Genomic DNA, 17,470 nt, shown 5'->3' on the forward strand with positions numbered 1-17,470 from the left:
TGGTGAAAGGGGCCACAAGCCACAGATGCAGGTGGTTTCTAGGAGCTGGAAGAGGCAGGGAAATAATTCTCCCCCAGAGCCTCCACAAGTAGTACGGCCCTGCCGACACCTCGATTTTAGCCCAGTGAAACACATTCTGCACCTCTGACCTCCAAAACTGTGAGATAATTAATGTGTGTGCACGCATTTTATTGGCTTTTCTTATTGTAAGTAATCTATAATTTGTGTTTGTTTTGTTTTTGAGAGGGAGTCTCACTCTGTGGCCCAGGCTGGAGTGCAGTGGTGCCATCTCGGCTCACTGCAACCTCTGCCTCCTGGGTTCAAGCGATTCTCCCGCCTCAGCCTCCAGAGTAGCTGGGGTTACAGGCACGCGCCACCACGCCTGGCTTTTTTTTTTTTTTTTTTGAGACGGAGTCTCACTCTGTCATCCAGGCTGGAGTGCAGTGGCGCGATCTTGGCTCACTGCAACCTCCGCCTCCCAGTAACTGGGACTACAGGCGCGTGCCACCACGCCGTGCTAATTTTGTATTCTTAGTAGAGACAGGGTTTCACCATATTGGTCAGGCTGGTCTTGAATTCCTGACCTCGTGTTCCGCCCACCTTGTCCTCCCAAAGTTCTGGGATTACAGGCATGATCCACCGCACCCGGCCAAACACCTGGCTAATTTTTTATATTTTTGGTAGAGACAGGGTTTCATCATGTTGGCCAGGCTGGTCTCGAACTCCTGACCTCAAGTGATGCACCCACCTTAGCCTCCCAAAGTGCTGGGATTACAGATGTGAGCCACCGCACCCGGCCTAATTTGTGTTTTAAGTCACTAAGTCTCTGGTAATTTGTTGCAGCAGCAAGCAGCTTGCAGATGCAAAACAGAGGTTTGAAGGGCTGAAGTCATTTGCCCACAATCACCTGACAAATGGTTCTTCCGACTGCCGCTGCCGTGCTGTGAAATCCACAGAACTCTGGAGCCTGACCACCTAGACCTGACCTCCAGCTTTGCCACTGGCTAGCTTTGTGTCTGTGAGCAAGTTACATAACCTCTCCTTGCCTCAGCTTCCTCATCTATAAAATGGGGATGCAGCCATACCTGCCTCTGAGAGCACGGGACAGAATAATGAGTGAACGCAGACAGCACTGAGAAGGTCTGGCACCATGTGATGTCATCTGCCATTGCTCTCCCACTTCCTCCTTCGGCCAGCCTGGGATTTCATGCTCCCAACAGTCTCTGGGACCCAGGTTCTGTTGCTGGGTATTTGCTCTCTTTAAATCTTCTGAGGTCATATTTTCATTCATTAGTTTCAGATCCAAACCCTTTAGAGCTGCAGCCACGAAGTGCTCACTCAGGCAGTTGCCACCCACGGGCCAAGCTAAACTGGCAACCTGTTCACATATATATCCCTGGAATATTCATGCAGCCTGGGAGGGCTTTTGTTCTCTTATTTAATACAGAAGGAGAACCTTCCATTTTACCATAACTCGCTGGTTGGGGTCGGACTCGAGCGCTGTTCATCTGAACTGACCGCTCTGCTCCCACTCCAGCTGCCTGGGAATGACAAAGGGAATGACAGTCGGCCCTCCTGCCTTTGGGGGTTGCCTGGGCTCTCTGAGCTTCTGGGCAGCTGCATTGTGGGGGAGGCTGATCCACATCAGAGCAGGTCAGCAACCCACAGCCTGGCCCTTCTCCAGAGGGGATTAGAGGGAAAGAGCGGCCACTGGCCAGGCAGTTCTGCCTGGTGAGCCTTTTGAAAAGGATCACATGCCCTCACAAGGAGTCAGGGGTCCACAGCTCTCCTTCCGTCTCCCCGTCAATTGACACAAACAAGCTGAGGCCACTCTAGCGGCTCCACATTTCTCGCCCTTCTCCTGCGCCAAGTTCCCAGGAATCTCTCAACCAGGAAAGAAAAATCATCCAATCATGTACATATCTGTCACTTGGGTGGGGGTGCAGAAATAAAGGGGAACAACAAAGAAATCCAAAGTACCTCAGCGAGGGCTTACTCAATTCAGCCTTGTAATTAGGTCCTTTCCTTTAGTACATACCAGTCCTAATTTTGATGATCTCAGTTTTCTCTCAAATTGAGAACAATGGACCAACACTCAGCCTCTTTAGCTGGATTGTTGAGCCCCTCTACATGTGACCACCTTTCCAGCCGGCTAAAATTCCACTGGGCACTGAGTGGACAGGTCCCCTGCAGATTCAGCATCCTGCACCCCAACAGTCCTACCGCACCATGGGAGCAGGCTGTCTAAGGCAGGATCCCTGTACCTGCTCCGTCCCTGTAAGCAAGAAGCCTGACTCCAGCCAGGATACCCTAGATTTCTCATGCCAACCTGAATTTCATTCATGCAAACACATACTGAGTCAGGTAAGCCATCAACCCACCCTGGGTGTATACCCAGCAAAGAGCGCACACGCGCCCCCAAAGACAAGAATGAATTTCACCGAAGAGGCTGGACATAACCCAATGCCTGTCCACCAGAGAATGAATAAATAGTGGTATATTTGGTGAACTCCTACGCAGCAGAGAAAAAACCAAAGGGCCACTACAGGCAACCTGGATGATCTGACAGTGCTGCGGGAAGGCAGCCAGACACCGAGGAGTCCGTTCTGTACACTCCGTGAGTGGGAGACCCAAACAGGCAGCGGCAGGCACCACGCGAAGTGCCAAGGTGTGAGTGGTGACTACCGAGGAAGAGCGAGTGGCCAGGAGGGGGCCCCAGGGAGCTTCCTTGGGTGCAGGAACCATTGTGTGGCTTGATCTGGGCAGTTTACACAGAAGCCAGGGAGGTCAGAGGGCAGTGCAGAGATGGAAACTAAGCTGGCCCTTGAAAGCCAGACAGGACCTGAGCACATGGAGACTGCTTTGGAGGGAAAGGCAGGCAAAGGGAACTATATGAGCAAAGGCACGGAGGTGGGGAGTTAAGGGGGCAGACAGAGGAAGGGGTGACAGGCCAAGTGCGGCTCAAGAAGAGGCCCAGTAAGGAGGGCTTGGGATGCCCAGTGCTGAGTTAAACTGTATCTTTCTGTCAGTGGGGAAGCCCCCAAAGGTTTCAGAAATCATGATGTGAGCCAATCAGAGCAAGGGTTGAAAATGACAAAGTCAGCCAACAGCAGTGTGTCCAAGGGGCCCAAAGAGCAGCTCCATCTCTCCAAGGCCGGGACTGGGGGTCTTATTTACCAAGCAACACCCAAGCCCTCACACTCGGCCCCTTTGTGAGAACCAAGCACATATTTTTTGATTAGTGGTCTGGGGCCTGAGTGAGGCTCCTGTCCTTGAGAAGTAGCCGGAACCTTGACCTTCCTACACTGGGCAGGAGGCAAGGTTACAGTCCTTATGTTTTTAATTTATTTTATTTTATTATTTGAGACAGAGTCTCGCTCTGTAGCTCAGGCTGGAGTACAATGGCATGATCTTGGCTCACTGTAAACTCAGCCTCCGGGGTTCACGTGATTCTCCTGCCTCAGCCTCTGGAGCAGCTGGGATTACAGGCACGTACCACCACGTCTGGCTAATTTGTGTATTTTTAGTGGAGATGGGGTTTCATCATGTTGGCCAGGCTGGTCTCGAACCCCTGACCTCAAGTGATCCTCCAACATCAGCCTCCCAAGGTGCTGGGATTACAGGCGTGAGCCACTGCACCTGGCCTATTTTAATTTCTTGGAAAGGCCTATATTCACCTGCTTCAGCAATCAAAAGGTACATGGGATCTCCAGCAAACAAGCAATCTCCCGTGACCAGCACCCCCTCCAGAGGCATCACAATCACCGACTTCCTGTGTCTGCCCAGAGACCCCCCCTGGGCATAGACAAGCAAAGACACTTTTGATTCTCTTCCCTTTTACACTGATGGCAGCTCCGAGACACACCGCCCAGACTGGCTTCTTCCCTCGGCAATCCACCTTGGTAATTAATCCAGTACAGTGCGTGGAGCGTCCATCTTATTTATTATGGCCACGCGGTATCCCACGTTTGGACGGGCCACGGTTTGTTCGTGGCTCCCTGCGAATGAACATTTAAGCTGCCTCCAATCTTTTGCTATTAAAAATAAGGCAACAATGACTAATCTTGCAAATAAATCATTTTGCACACGTGTTAACCCATCTGTAGAATAAATTCTGAGAGGTAGAGCTGCCGGTGAAAGTGTAGAAACATCTGTAATTTTGGAAAATATTGCCAGAGAGGCACAGTACATTTAAATTGTTCATCCAAGAAATGAGCCTCAATGTTGGGGGAAATATAGACAGTATGTAGGTTTTCGTTTGTTTTTTGAGATGGAGTCTCGCTCTGTCTCCCAGGCTGAAGTGCAGTGATGCAATCTCAGCTCACTGCAACCTTCGCCTCCCAAGTTCAAGCGATTCTTCTGCCTCAGCCTCCCAAGTAGCTGGGATTACAGGCACGTGTCACCACACTGGGCTAATTTTTGTATTTTTAGTAGAGATGAGGTTTCACCATGTTGGCCAGGCTGGTCTCGACCTCCTGACCTCAAGTTACCTGCCCACCTCGGCCTCCCAAAGTGCTGGGATTACAGGCGTGAGCCACCGCGACCAGCCAATACATAGTTTAAAGTTGTCCAAGTGAAGAAACGGTAGAGAAAGGCTGTTTTCAACAAATGGAGCTCTGGGTAGGGAGATGGTGCTGAACCCACACCGGCCCCAACTCACTTGGTGCTCTGGTCCACATGCTTGCATTTCCCAGCTGTCAGTAAAAGGCTAGGCCCACTTGGCCCCTTGACCCTTCTCAGGGCTCTGATGTCCTGGTCCCAGGGCAGGTGGAAGTGTGAACGGTGACCTGAGCCACTATGACAAGCAGCCATAATTGGTCTCCCCAGGTACCCATGAAGAGGAGCAGGCAGGCCAGGCGGGAGGGGGTGGGGGTGCAGAGTCCAAGAGGGCCAAGTGCTTCCCGTCTAGCCATTCCAAATGAGTGGTGAGCACCTCTTGCCACATCCCCTGCACAAGCTGCAGGGGACACCACAGCCATGCAAGACCACTCCCACTCCATGACATTCACTCAACTGGCTCTGCTCCTGGGTCCATCACAGATCTGTTATGTAACTCCTGTGCCCAACAGCCATCACTACCTAAGCATCAAGCCAGGGAGCTGAGGAGATGGAGGCGGGTCTCTGCAAGGCACACTGAGTGTCAAGTCAGGACAGCCAAGTCTATGTAGAAGCAGGGCAGGCCTTTCTCCCACTTCCACAAATCTGGCCCAACTACTGCAAACTGGAAATAGAAGGAAAGATATTCTGCCCCCAGCTGAGTAGAGGATACCTCTTAGCAAACCAAAGACAGCGTTTGAGAGAAAGAACCCTTGTCAACCTCATCTCCCAGCCCAAGCCCTGCTCCCACTGACTGAGACGGCCAGGCACTCCAGTAAATTAAATCATACCTACATGCTCTGAGGTTACTGCTATTAAAATTATCTAACCTATCCATCCTGCATCTACCTTTCTTCTCAAAGCAAATATGTATTGTTTTGGAAAATCTAGATTTTCCCACATCCTATTTAAACTCCATTGACAAATATGTGTATAGATGCACTTCCTCCTCCTGGAGATGAGGCTAGGACCCCACATGTTCTGGGAAGGGGTCACGAGACCTCTGCTCCTTGAGTTACCTGCCTGTCTCATTCCTCTGTGTGTGCTCAAGGTGGTCCCACTCGCTGCAAAGCCCTCCTGCACTTCACCTGCCAACCTCCACTGTCCACTGAGCCTCAACTGCCCTTGCTCCAGAGAGCACTGGCTCCTCAGCTCATCGCCAGGCAGAGCCAACTGCTGCCTCCCGGAACCCCCATGGTTTTAACCTGAAGCTTTATTCACGTGCTTTCAGGGTCTAAGCAGCAATCCAATACACTGGGCTTCCCAGTGGGGCTGCAAGCTCTCCAAGGGCAGGTCTGTGTTGGGGGCAGCTACTCAGCAGGAAGGGCCCAGGACTCAAAACCAGAAAACCTGGGTGCTTCCTCCCCCAGGATCTTAGGCAATTCACCCCTCTGAGCCTCAGTCTCTCCATCTACAAAATAGGTGCAATAATTTCAAGGTTTCAGGGCAGTTAAAAGGATTACATAAAACCATATATTTGAAATATAATTTGCAAAGCCCCACAAATTCCAATATTAATATAATTAGCATGTTAATATTAATTAATATCCTCACACATACCCTTCACCAACATCTATCATTGTGCCTCGCAGGCACCCAAACTGATTGCTGATGGGATCCCAGATTCACTGCTCACTCTGGATGAAACAAAAACCACAGGCACTAGAGGTGCAGCAGACCAGGAGGCTCTGCCAGTAGCTACAGCGGCGCCATGGGGTTAGTTATTTTCTCTCGGAGCTTTTTGGTAAATGATGACCCAGAGGGCTTTGGAGAATGGCCCTGCTGAGTGGAGTGGAGGTTCTCAGCCACTTGCCAGCAGGACAGGCCCCCCCCGCCTGGGTGCAGGCAGTCCACAGGGGTTGGAGCAGGAGATAAATAAAGGTACCAAGCTCCACACACATCCCTTGGAGTAGGGGGGCTGTCTGATTTGAAAATCCCTTTGAGGGTAACAGAGGCAGTAACTTCCAGAGGTCTCAGTGCACCCCCTCTGTTGGGGAGGGGGACCATCTGGGACGGCCCATGACCCACAGATAAAGGGTCTACGGATCCTGGCTTCCCAGAGAGGAGGCTGGAGTCTTCAGGAGATCACCAAGCATATTAAGTTGGTTAAGAAGCAACAGGCACACGTGCTTCCACATTTCTCCTTCCATCTTCATGGTCACGTGACCTGCCCTACCTCCAAACCACAACCTTGGGAGCTAAAGGCATTCGAATCAAGGACTTCACCAGAACCTGTGAGGTGGGCAGAGAGGGTACAAATAGCGCCCCTTGCCTTAGCACGAGTGAAGCTCAAAGAGGGCAAGTGGCTTGCCCAAGTTCACAGCTGGGTTTCCTGACTCAATCCAGTGCCCTGTTCACCACTCCTGCAACGGTGCCGTCCAGCTAAAAAAAGGTTGAAGATCTCATCTTTCCTACAGAGAATTTGAAACAAAGCGCGAGAGCTGTTTTAGAACTTCTCTGATTCTTTTCTATCTATAGCTACCTTTCAAATGCTATGGGTAAATGTTTATAACCCGGTGTTAAGTAAAAAATGAGATAACGTGTGTTCATGCCTAGAAAGAACATCTGCCCAAACCTGAGCCATGATTACTTCTTGATTTGGAAATTTGGGGTAATTTTTATTCTTATCCCCAATCTTTCCTGTGCTTCAAGTTTACTATAATCAACAGGTACGGCCAGGCGTGGTGGCTCACGTCTGTAATCCCAGTACTTTGGGAGGCCGAGGCGGGTGGATCAAGAGGTCAGGAGATCGAGACTATCCTGGCTAACATGGTGAAACCCCGCCTCTACTAAAAATACAAAAATCAGCCGGGCACCGTGGCAGGTGCCTGTAGTCCCAGCTACTCGGGATGTTGAGGCAGGAGAATGGCGTGAACCCAGGAAGCGGAGCTTGCAGCGAGCCGAGATCGCGCCACTGCACTCTTGTCTGCCTGGGAGACAGAGCAAAACTCTGTCTCAAAAAAAAAAAAACCAAAAAAAAAACCAAGTACTACTTCTAATATCAGAGAAGCCTACTGTTTTTCAAAGGTACAAGACTGAGATCAACGTGGCAAACTTTTCACCAAATATTCACTTAGTGGGATGTGACTTTGTAAAACATGGTTGAGCTGGAAGTGACGCAGGTTCAGCACAAAGGCTTTCTGGGTGGATCTTCCCCCTGTGGTTTCCACCCCAGAGAAGGAAAAGGAAGTGTCCACCAAGCTTCCTGTCTCCCATCACAGGCCTAAGACCTCCCACACCAGCCAGCCAGACTCAAGGCTGTTTAGTGAGCACCACTGGCTCCTGGAATAACCAATCCTGTTCCAACCACCCCTAATATCTTTTTTTTTTTTTTTTTGAGATGGAGTCTCGCTGTCACCCAGGCTGGAGTGCAACGGTGTAGTCTCAGCTCACTGCAACCTCCGCCTCCCAGGTTCAAGCAATTCTCCTGCCTCAGCCTCCCAAGTAGCTGGGACTATAGGCACGTGCCACCACACCTGGCTGATTTTTGTATTTTTAGTAGAGACAGGTTTTCACCATGTTGGCCAGGCTGGTCTCCAATTCCTGAGCTCAAGTGATCTGCCCACCTCGGCCTCCCAAAGTACTGGGATTACAGGTGTGAGCCACCACACCCAGCCATATCCGTCATTTTTCAAGAATAATTATAGCTTTATCCTGAGTGGCAGTGCCACGAACCCATCCAACCATTCATTTGTTTAGTCAAAAACCACTTCACTACCTACTGTGTGCATTTCGCCAGACACTGAGCCATGATTAACCTAAGACTGGAAAAGTCACCAACCAGAAGCCACGCACCATCCTTCTACGCCGTACCCGAGCATAGGGCTTCAGCCACGCTAAAACAGCAGCAAATAGACACGTGAACAAATGCTACCTGGGTGTCCGCCTATTCCAGCTGTCACCCACCTCTGCATTTAGATTTATCCTCTCCAGTCCTGAGGACAAGCAGTTTGGGAATGATGGCCCGGTAAGAACGCTGGTGGAGGCGAGGCACGGTGGCTCACGCCTGTAATCCCAAAACTTTGGGAGGCCAAGGCGGGCAGATCACAAGGTCAGGAGTTCGAGACCAGCTTGGCTAACATGGTGAAACCCCATCTCTACTAAAAATACAAAAATTAGCCAGGCATGATGGTGGGTGCCTGTAATCCCCGCTCCTTGGGAGGCTGAGGCACGATAATCACCCAGGAGGCGGAGGTTGCAGTGAGCTAAGATCCTGCCACTGCACTCCAGCCTGGGCAACAGAGGGAGACCCTGTCTCCAAAAAAAAAAAAAAAAAAAAAAGAATTCTGGCAGACTTAGACGTACTGTTAGTACCTGCACCACATTAGTACCTGCTTTTCCACAGAGATGGAGGCGAAGGGGAGGGAATGATGAGAAAATCTACAACTTGGGTGACCCTTCAATTCTCTCTGTGGCCGCCTCCCACTCTACGTCGTCCTGTTTCTGTCCTCTCTGACGCTGAGAAGATGGCATTCAGCAAACATTTATTTCAGGTCTCCTAAGTGCTGAGACTTAGTATCAAACAACTCCATAGACATGAACTCAGACCTCTGCTTTGCATGTGCTCTTCCTTCTACCTGGAGCCCACTTATTCCTCCACCTTAATACACATCACCTCACTAGACAAGCCCCCGCCCAGGCGACAATGGCCTAAGGTTCCCTAAGAGCCCCCGGGGCAATCATAATTGCTTGTGTGTCTGATTTCTCTCTCCCCAGCTGCACTCGGCTCCTGAGGGTGGCTCCCCACAAACAGCCTGGCACACAGGTCTGCGATGCCTCCTTCTCAAATAAATGAATGGGCCTGTAAGCTCATAAGAAAAGCATGTCCTGTGTGCCAGGTACCGGGCTGAGCTCCATCAGACATGGGTCAGGCCAGCCACGTGACAGCCACACTGTTATTACTCCCACCTTACAGATGAAGGAAAGTGTATCATTCGCCCCCTATTTTTAAACAGCAGGAATTAGAACCTGGTAAGCATCTTGCCCAAGGCCACAGGGCTAATAAGCGCACAGATTTAAACTGCATCTCCCAATTCTCTCTCTGGGTCACCAGGACTGCTCAGCGCATTACCTCCCTCTCTCCCTCCTCCTCCTGTGCTGCTCCATTTCCTTTTAAGATGGAGTCTTGTTCTATCACCCACCAGACTGGAGTGTAGTGGCATTATCTCAGCTCACTGTAACCTCCGCCTCCCGGATTAAAGCAATTCTCCTGCCTTAGCCTCCCGAGTAGCTGGGACTATAGGCGTGTGCCATCATGCCTGGCTAACTTTTTTTAGTAGAGACGGGGTTTCACTGTGTTGGCCAGGCTGGTCTCAAACTCCTGACTTCAGGCGATCTGCCCACCTCGGCCTCCCAAAGCTGGGATTACAGGCGTGAGCCACCACACCCAGCCTAAGACTCTTAAAAGAAAAAAAAAAAAGTTCCAGCTGACCAGTCATGGTGGTTCACACCTATAATCTCAGCGCTTTAGAAGGCCAAGGTGGAAGGATCTCCTGGGCCCAGGAGGTAGAAACTGCAGCAAGCTATGATAGCACCACTGCACTCCAACCTGGGCAACAGAGCGAGACTCCATCTCAAAAAACAAAAAAAGTTCCAGCTCAGAGAAGCCAGTTCCCAGCAGGCAAGGGGTCAGCAGTGGGGCAGACACCGTTACAACAGTGGGCTCCAGAACCTGCCCTGGCTCACACAGGGTCTTCAAGACCAGAAGCTGCTAGAAGACAAGAGAAAGGCGGCGGGGTCTAAAAGCGATGCCAGGGGCTGTAGGAAAGCCAACGGGACAAAGGCCTGGTCTTCCAGAAGTTCTCTGCAGGAATGAAGGAGGGATGAGAAGGGAAGGTAATACTGCCCCATAACACGTGGCTGAGCATGTCACATCCTTCCAGAAACTTTCAAGGCCTCCCTGTTGACTACATCAGGATCAAGTTCAAACTCCTTGCCAGGGCCTCCAAAGGTCTTCAGGACACAGACCCAACACAGCCACAGGCAGTTCAAGCCTCTGTGTCTGAGAGGTGAGGCAGCTCAGACCTCCACATCTGCCCGGAGTTCCCTCTACCTGGAACACCCTCCTTCTCCTTCATAGGTCGAGCACCCCTCGTCCTTCAGGGCCAAGATGACTTCCAGCACCCCAGGGTTATGGGGGAGGAGCATGGGCTCTGAGGTCAGACCTACTGGTTCAAAACTCAGCTGTTCCACTCTCTGCTGCCTCCCCTACAAAATGCAGACAATGACAGCCCCCACCACATTGGGTGGTAGGAAAATTAAATACAGTAATTCATGAAAGCGCTTTGAACTGTGCCTGGCACACAGTAAGTGCTCAATAAACGGACTGTTGTTCCTATTGTCCTCTGGGCCCCTTTAGGGCCCTCTGTTTCCACCACAAGTAGGGCACTGTCTTACACATATTTGTTACACATTGGGCTCCCTCTGCCAACCACCTTTTAGAGGGCTGCCCCAGCACAGTGCAGGGCAGCATGGTCTTCGGTGAGTGCTTACTACCCAGGGCTGCAGGGACTGGGGCAGACCCCACACAGAGCTCTCCCAGGGGCCCAGCTATTGGCCTCCCAGAACTCCCACACCAAATCCCCAGTCTAAAGGCCCAGAGCTGTGACTCGTTTTCAAAACAATAAAAAGCTGTACCCTGCCTTGCCGGGGCTGTTTCCACTCCAGGGAATTTACAGAGAGAAAATGAGCACAGCAGGTACTGGAAATAGCACTGAGCCCTTCTCAGGGTGAGGGACTGGGCAGGCCAGCCAGAGACCAGGAGCAAAACCTCTAAGACAGAGAAGGAGCAAACGGCCTCCGGACAGAAGCCCCTGCTCACAGAATTCGGCCAACAGGAAAGAACTAGGACAAGTGGCTCATTCACCCTTCTGCCTCGAAGCTCTTCTTTCTACTTGGTTGGAGAAATTCAGAAGGGGCTCCTTGAATAACCCACCACCACCGTGGGTGCAACAAATAAGACATCCAGAATCCCAATGACTGCACAAATGCTTCTGGGGGAATTCACAGCTCCTTCTCCACCCACATTAGCTGTTGGAGCCTCGTATCCAGATTGGGGTCACTAAATCAGTGTCCATCTTCCCAGCACTGGGAGCCTCTAGAAGGCAGGCACCAGGTCCCACTGATCATCAGACCGCTATGCCCCAGCATAGTGCCTGGCACATGGTAGATGCTCAGTAAGTTGCAAGACAAGATCTGGCAGCAAGAGAGAGGTCCTGGTTCGATGATTCCATACAGGCTTGCCACGTATCATGGAGAAGAGCGTCATGAATTCCCTCTGGGCCTCAGTTTACCGCATCTGCAAATAGGGACAACTGTTCCTTACTCACACAGCTGCTGTGCAAATTACACAGGAAAATATATGTGGAAAGCACAAAAGCCTCAGATGAACGTCAGTCATCCTTCAGGCTTCAGCTCAACCGTCTCCTTATGAGGGAGCCTTTCCTGCGGCCACGATCCCCCTCCCCGGGAACTGAACCTGCCTCTGTACTCTTTCTACTCCTTTGTTTGGTATTTTTTCACATCATTGTGATCACCTGTTTCCAAGTCTGATTCCCCCATGCTTGAGAGCTCCTTGAGAGCTTGGGTATCAAATGTTTGTGTCCAGGTGGGCACACACACCTGGCTGCTGGGACTCTCCCACCCCAGCGTCCCAGGTCCCAACTCTGATACGCACAGCACCCTAGGCAAGGTTCACAGGTGCAGAGCCTAGGGGTCCTACCAAGGAAGCTGAATAGGTAGATAGAAAGGGACACTGTAGGCATAACCTGTCAACGAAGTCACACCTCTGAGACCTGCGCTGTCTCTGCAGGTGCAGGTGAGCTTGTTTGCCTGGCTGACTCTGCAGCGCAGGGCCTCCAGGGCACAGATTGCTGCTTCTTTCCTTACAAAAGCACCAGCAGTCAGATAAATAATACATGGCCTTCACCTCACCACAGGTATCAGGCATGCAAATACCTGCTTTGCCCCAAAATGCCCTGGAAAGGAGGAAGGAGTAAAACGTCTGGCCTTATACAACACCTCCAGAGGGGATGTATTGGGAATCCATGCCCAACCCCCAGCCTAACTGCCTTGCCTTGGCCTGGAGCCACCCAGCACTGGAGGTAAGTGGATCCAAGCGAGGTACCAAGGGTGTGCCCAGGAGGAAACGTACAATCCACGGGAAGGATACAGACACTCAAAACCAGTCTCCACAGTCCCTTTGGAGACAAACATCTTTCGAGCTCCACGTCCCAGTCGATCCCCTTCCAAACCTGCGGACCTATGTGGCGGGCGTGTACACCCTCCACTCACGACGCAGCCCCGAAAGCCCCCCGCCGACCACCCTCCCAGGTCACGGCCACCCGCACAGGGCACGGACGCCTCCCCCACTCACTCGGCCGTGCCAGTCGCCAGCACACCCACCCGGGAGCACACAATCCCTCTTGCAAAGCGCCTTGGTTCATCCGCCTCCCTCTCCCGGGGCCACCCCCCGGACAGGTCCGATTACACTCCAGGCGCTGCCCCCGCCACGTTGGCGTGGAAAGGGAGCGGGCATACCCACGGGCGACCTCGCGGGGCGGAGAGAAGGCACGGGTGGGGAGACGGATGCCCCCTCCCTCCGCGGCCGCGCCGGCCGCCGTAGTGCCCCCCTCGCCCGGGCGCCGGCGGCCAAAGCCGGGCGTCCCTCGCGCCGGCCTCTCCGAAACAAGCAGCCCCCCGCGCTCGGGAGTCGCAGCTCCCCCTTGGGGCTCCCGGGCGAGGCCGGCCAGGCAGGATACCTCAGGAGCCCATGGCGGTGGCGGCGTGTGCGGACGATGCGCGGCAGCCGGGCTCTGCGGGCGGGGCGGGCGGGCGGGCGGCGCCGCAGCCCCGGAGTCTCCGCCGCCGCCGGCGCGTCCCGGGCCCAGTGGAGTGCAGCCGCGGCGCGCATGCGCTCTGGGCTCGCCGCCGGGGAGGGCGGGGCTGCGGACGCGGCTGAGATCACTGCCTGGGCCTTAAAGGGGCCGCGCCCCGAACCCCAGCCCGCCGCCCCGGGGGTTGGGGCGTGACCCGGGTTCTCTTGCCACTCACAAAACCAGCTACGACCGGCCCCCAACCCCGAGAGCTTTCTGGGCTGCGATCTCTGCCCCTGACCCTCGCTGGTGCTTCACTTCTCTTAACCCTCATTTCCTCCATTTGAGCCTGTTTTGAAGATGAAACGAAATACAATGGCTATTTGTTGAGTGAAGGATGAGTGTGGAATTGTGGAATGAACGTGGACCAAGTGTTGTGTGCAGTTAGGCCAGATGAAATTGCAAAGCACTGAAAGAGGCCTTTTTTTTCCCACTCCACTTAGCAGCGATTCTTTCTTGCTCCATCTGGCTCTAGGCTGCCGAACTAGCAAAAGTCTTCAGATAGTGTTCAAGCCGCCTAGTCCATTTCTGTTTGCCGGTCCAGACATCACCTAGGTTAACTGAACAACATAAAATGCAATTAAGTTCTGGCATTGATGTGCTCAAGATCCCCAAATGTATTTATGTCTCCAGACTCCTCCCCTGAACTGTCTACCCAACACCTCTTCCTTGGAGGTCCAGCAGGCATCTCAAAGTCAGCGTGTCTGAGCTGAGCCAACCCCAATTCCACACACACAAACCTGCTCCCTCTCAGCCTTGCCTCCATCAGCTGTTGACAATTCCATCCTTCCAGTCCCCAGGCCAGAACTCGGAGTCAGCTGTGAATGAATGCCCCCCTTCTGCCCGCTACCCAATAAGGCAGGCAGAAGATCCTGTTGGCTCTATCTGCAAAATAGATCTAGACTCTGATGTCTGCCACTCCTCTTCCAGTGCTACCACCCTGGTCCAGTATCTGCACAGGATTATTGCAAAGTTCTGCTAACCCATCTCCCTTGTTCCAACCTTGTCCTCTGATCCATTCTATCAATTCAGGGGTGAGGGAGATCCTTTTTTCTTTTTTTCTTTTTGAGACAAAGTCTCGCTCTTTGTCTCAAAGTTGCCCAGGCTGGAGTGCAGTGGCGCGATCTCAGCTCACTGCAAGCCCCGCCTCCCGGGTTCACGCCATTCTCCTGCCTCAGCCTCCCGAGTAGCTGGGACTACAGGCGCCCGCCACCACGCTCGGCTAATTTTTTGTATTTTTAGTAGAGACAGGGTTTCACCGCGTTAGCCAGGATGGTCTTGATCTCCTGACCTCGTGATCCGCCCGCCTCGGCCTCCCAAAGTGCTGGGATTACAGGTGTGAGCCACCGCGCCCGGCCAAGATTCTTTTAAAATCTGCCGGGCACGGTGGCTCACGCCTGTAATCCCAGCATTTTGTGAGGTCGGGTGGATCATTTAAGGCCAGGAGTTACAGACCAGCCTGGCCAACATGGTGAAACCTTGTCTCTGCTAAAAATACAAAAATTAGCTGGGCCTGGTGGTGCATGCCTGTAGTCCCAGCTACTCAGGAGGCATGAGAATTGCTTGAACCCGGGATGCCGAGGTTGGGTTCTGGTGAGCCAAGATCGTGCCAATGCACTCCAACCTGTGTGACAAAATAAGAATCTGTCTCAAAAAATAAAATAAAATCGAAATCAAAACATGGCAGTTTTTTGCTCAAAACCCTCCATTGGCTCGCTATTTCGCTCTACGTAAAAGCCTTACAAGTCCTTACAAACACTTGATCTGACATTCTACTCTCCTGGGTATTCCTGATCTCATTCATCTCTTACCCTTTCCCTCCACACTGATCCCTTGCTGTTCCTAGAACAAGCTGAGCACACTCAGCCCCGAGCCCCCTGCACTAGCTGTTCCCTCTGCTGCGATCGCTGTTTCCCCAGATACCTGAATGGCTCCTCCATTACCTTCTTCAAGGGTTTGCTCAAATGTCCTCCACTTAGTGAGGCCTGCCGTGAGCACCCCTAGTAAAACTACCAGACCCCTCACATGCACTCTGTATTTCCCTTTACCATGCCCTACTTTCCCTGTCACTTCATTTCTTTCTTTCTTTTTTTTTTTTTTCGAAGCGGAGTCTCGCTCTGTCACCCAGGCTGGAGTACAGTGGCGCTATCTCGGCTCACTGCAAGCTCCGCCTCCCGGGTTCAGGCCATTCTCCTGCCTCAGCCTCCTGAGTAGCTGGGACTACAGGCGCCCGCCACCACGCCCGGCTAATTTTTTGTATTTTTAGTAGAGATGGGGTTTCACCGTGTTAGCCAGGATGGTCTCGATCTCCTGACCTCGTGATCTGCCCGCCTCTGCATCCCAAAGTGCTGGGATTATAGGCGTGAGCCACCGCACCTGGCCCTGTCACTTCATTTCTATCATATTATATAGTTTGCCTATTTCTCTGTGTGTCTTCTTCTAGTAGAATATAAGATTTTTGGTTTTTTTTGTTTTGTTTTTGAGACAGTCTCTGTCACCCAGGCTGGAGTGCAGTGGCACAATCTCAGGTCACTGCAACCTCCGCCACTCAGGCTCAAGTGATCCTCCCACTGCAGCCTCCTGATTAGCTGGGATTAGAGGCATGTGCCACCATACCCGGCTAATTTTTGTTTTTTGTTTTTTGTTTTTTGTTTTGTAGAGATGGAGTTTCGCTATGTTGCCAGGGCTGGTCTCGAACTCCTGGGCTTAAAGCAATCGCCCGTCTCGACCGCTCAAAGTGCTGAGATGACGGGTGTGAGCCACTGTGTGCCTGGCCAATAAATTCTGAGGAGAAAGATTTTCATCCTTTTTGGCTTTGTTGTTGTTGTTGTTGTTGTTTGAGATGGACTCTTACTCTGTCACCCAAGCTGGAATGCAGTGGCGCAATTTCGGCTCACTGCAGCCTCAACCTCCCAGGTTCAAGCAATTCTCTTGCCTATGCCTCCCAAGTATCCTTCTTGTTTTCTGACGTAATCCCAGTACTTAGTACAGGGTCTGGCATAGAGAACATGCCCCAAAAAAGTAGGTATAACATGACCAGAGATCCTGTAATACCAAAATCCCATAGAACAATTCCTCCCTAGCCCCAGGTAGGACATGCCTGGGTCTGTCCTAACAAGAGCAAGGCTTATCTATTGCATTGTAGTAACTCGTTTATGACTTCCCAGCTCTCCCTCCCTACACACTAACCCCTTCAGGAGGAAGTCTTTGTCCCAATTACCCACCATATCTGCAATGTGTAGTACAAAACACTTACAGATCAGACACAACCTGACTTATACTTCCCCTCCAGGGCTTTCAGTTCTGGGTCTTGGTTTCTGCTTAGGGGCACTCTTGGGTCTCAACTTACAGAGGCCCCAGGCTGGCAGGGGGCAGAGGCAGGTGGTGGGTATTTTTAGGCTTGGTTGCCAGGAAGGGGCTCAAAGACAGAAAGTCACCTGGTCTGAGTGATATGGCAGGTCAGCAGGTGGTATTGGGGGCCCTAGTTGGTGCTCCCTGTGGGAGGAAAAAAGCCCTCTCAAGACCTTTACTCAGGTTTTCCAAAATGAAGATAAACACCTACCTTGCTATCTTCCCTCCCACCCCTCCTCCATGCAACTACCCATCCTTCCTTTTAAGAGACAGGGTTTTGCTCTCTCACCCAGGCTGGGGTGCAGTGGTTTGATCATAGTTCACTGCAGCCTCAAACTCCTGGGCTCAAGCAATCCTCCACCTCTGCCTCCCAAGTAGCTAGGACTACATGGGCATACCATCACACTCTGCTAATTTTCTATTTATTTATTTATTTATTTATTTATTTATTGACAGAGTCTTGCTCTGTTGCCCAGGCTGGAGTGCAGTGGCACGATCTCGACTCACTGCAACCTCCCAGGTTCAAGCGATTCTCCTGCCTCAGCCTCCCGAGTAGCTGGGATTACAGGCACGTGCCACTATGACCAGCTTTTTTTTTTTTTTTTTTTTTTGTATTTTTGTTTTTTAGTAGAGACAGAGTTTCACCATGT

General features: G+C 51.9%; 1 protein-coding gene across 7 annotated transcripts in view; it reads right to left on the minus strand.

Annotated features, from left to right (window-relative positions):
• TMEM184B (transmembrane protein 184B) overlaps positions 1 to 13,508 on the minus strand; it is a 52,491-nt gene extending 38,983 nt beyond the window's left edge. For 2 of the 7 annotated variants that reach the window (XM_054469534.2, XM_063663245.1), the window contains exon 1: positions 13,356 to 13,508. In XM_054469534.2, coding sequence (XP_054325509.2) covers positions 13,356 to 13,507 — 152 coding nt within the window. In that variant the 5' untranslated portion in view covers position 13,508. Of the gene's footprint in view, positions 1 to 13,134; positions 13,270 to 13,355 lie in introns of those variants that run through there. The other 5 variants (XM_063663246.1, XM_063663247.1, XM_063663251.1 and 2 more) reach the window with 4 other exon arrangements.
• Between the last annotated feature and the right edge of the window lie 3,962 nt (positions 13,509 to 17,470).

Source organism: Pongo pygmaeus, chromosome 23 (assembly GCF_028885625.2).
Source record: "Pongo pygmaeus isolate AG05252 chromosome 23, NHGRI_mPonPyg2-v2.0_pri, whole genome shotgun sequence".
Classification (NCBI taxonomy): Eukaryota; Metazoa; Chordata; class Mammalia; order Primates; family Hominidae; genus Pongo; species Pongo pygmaeus.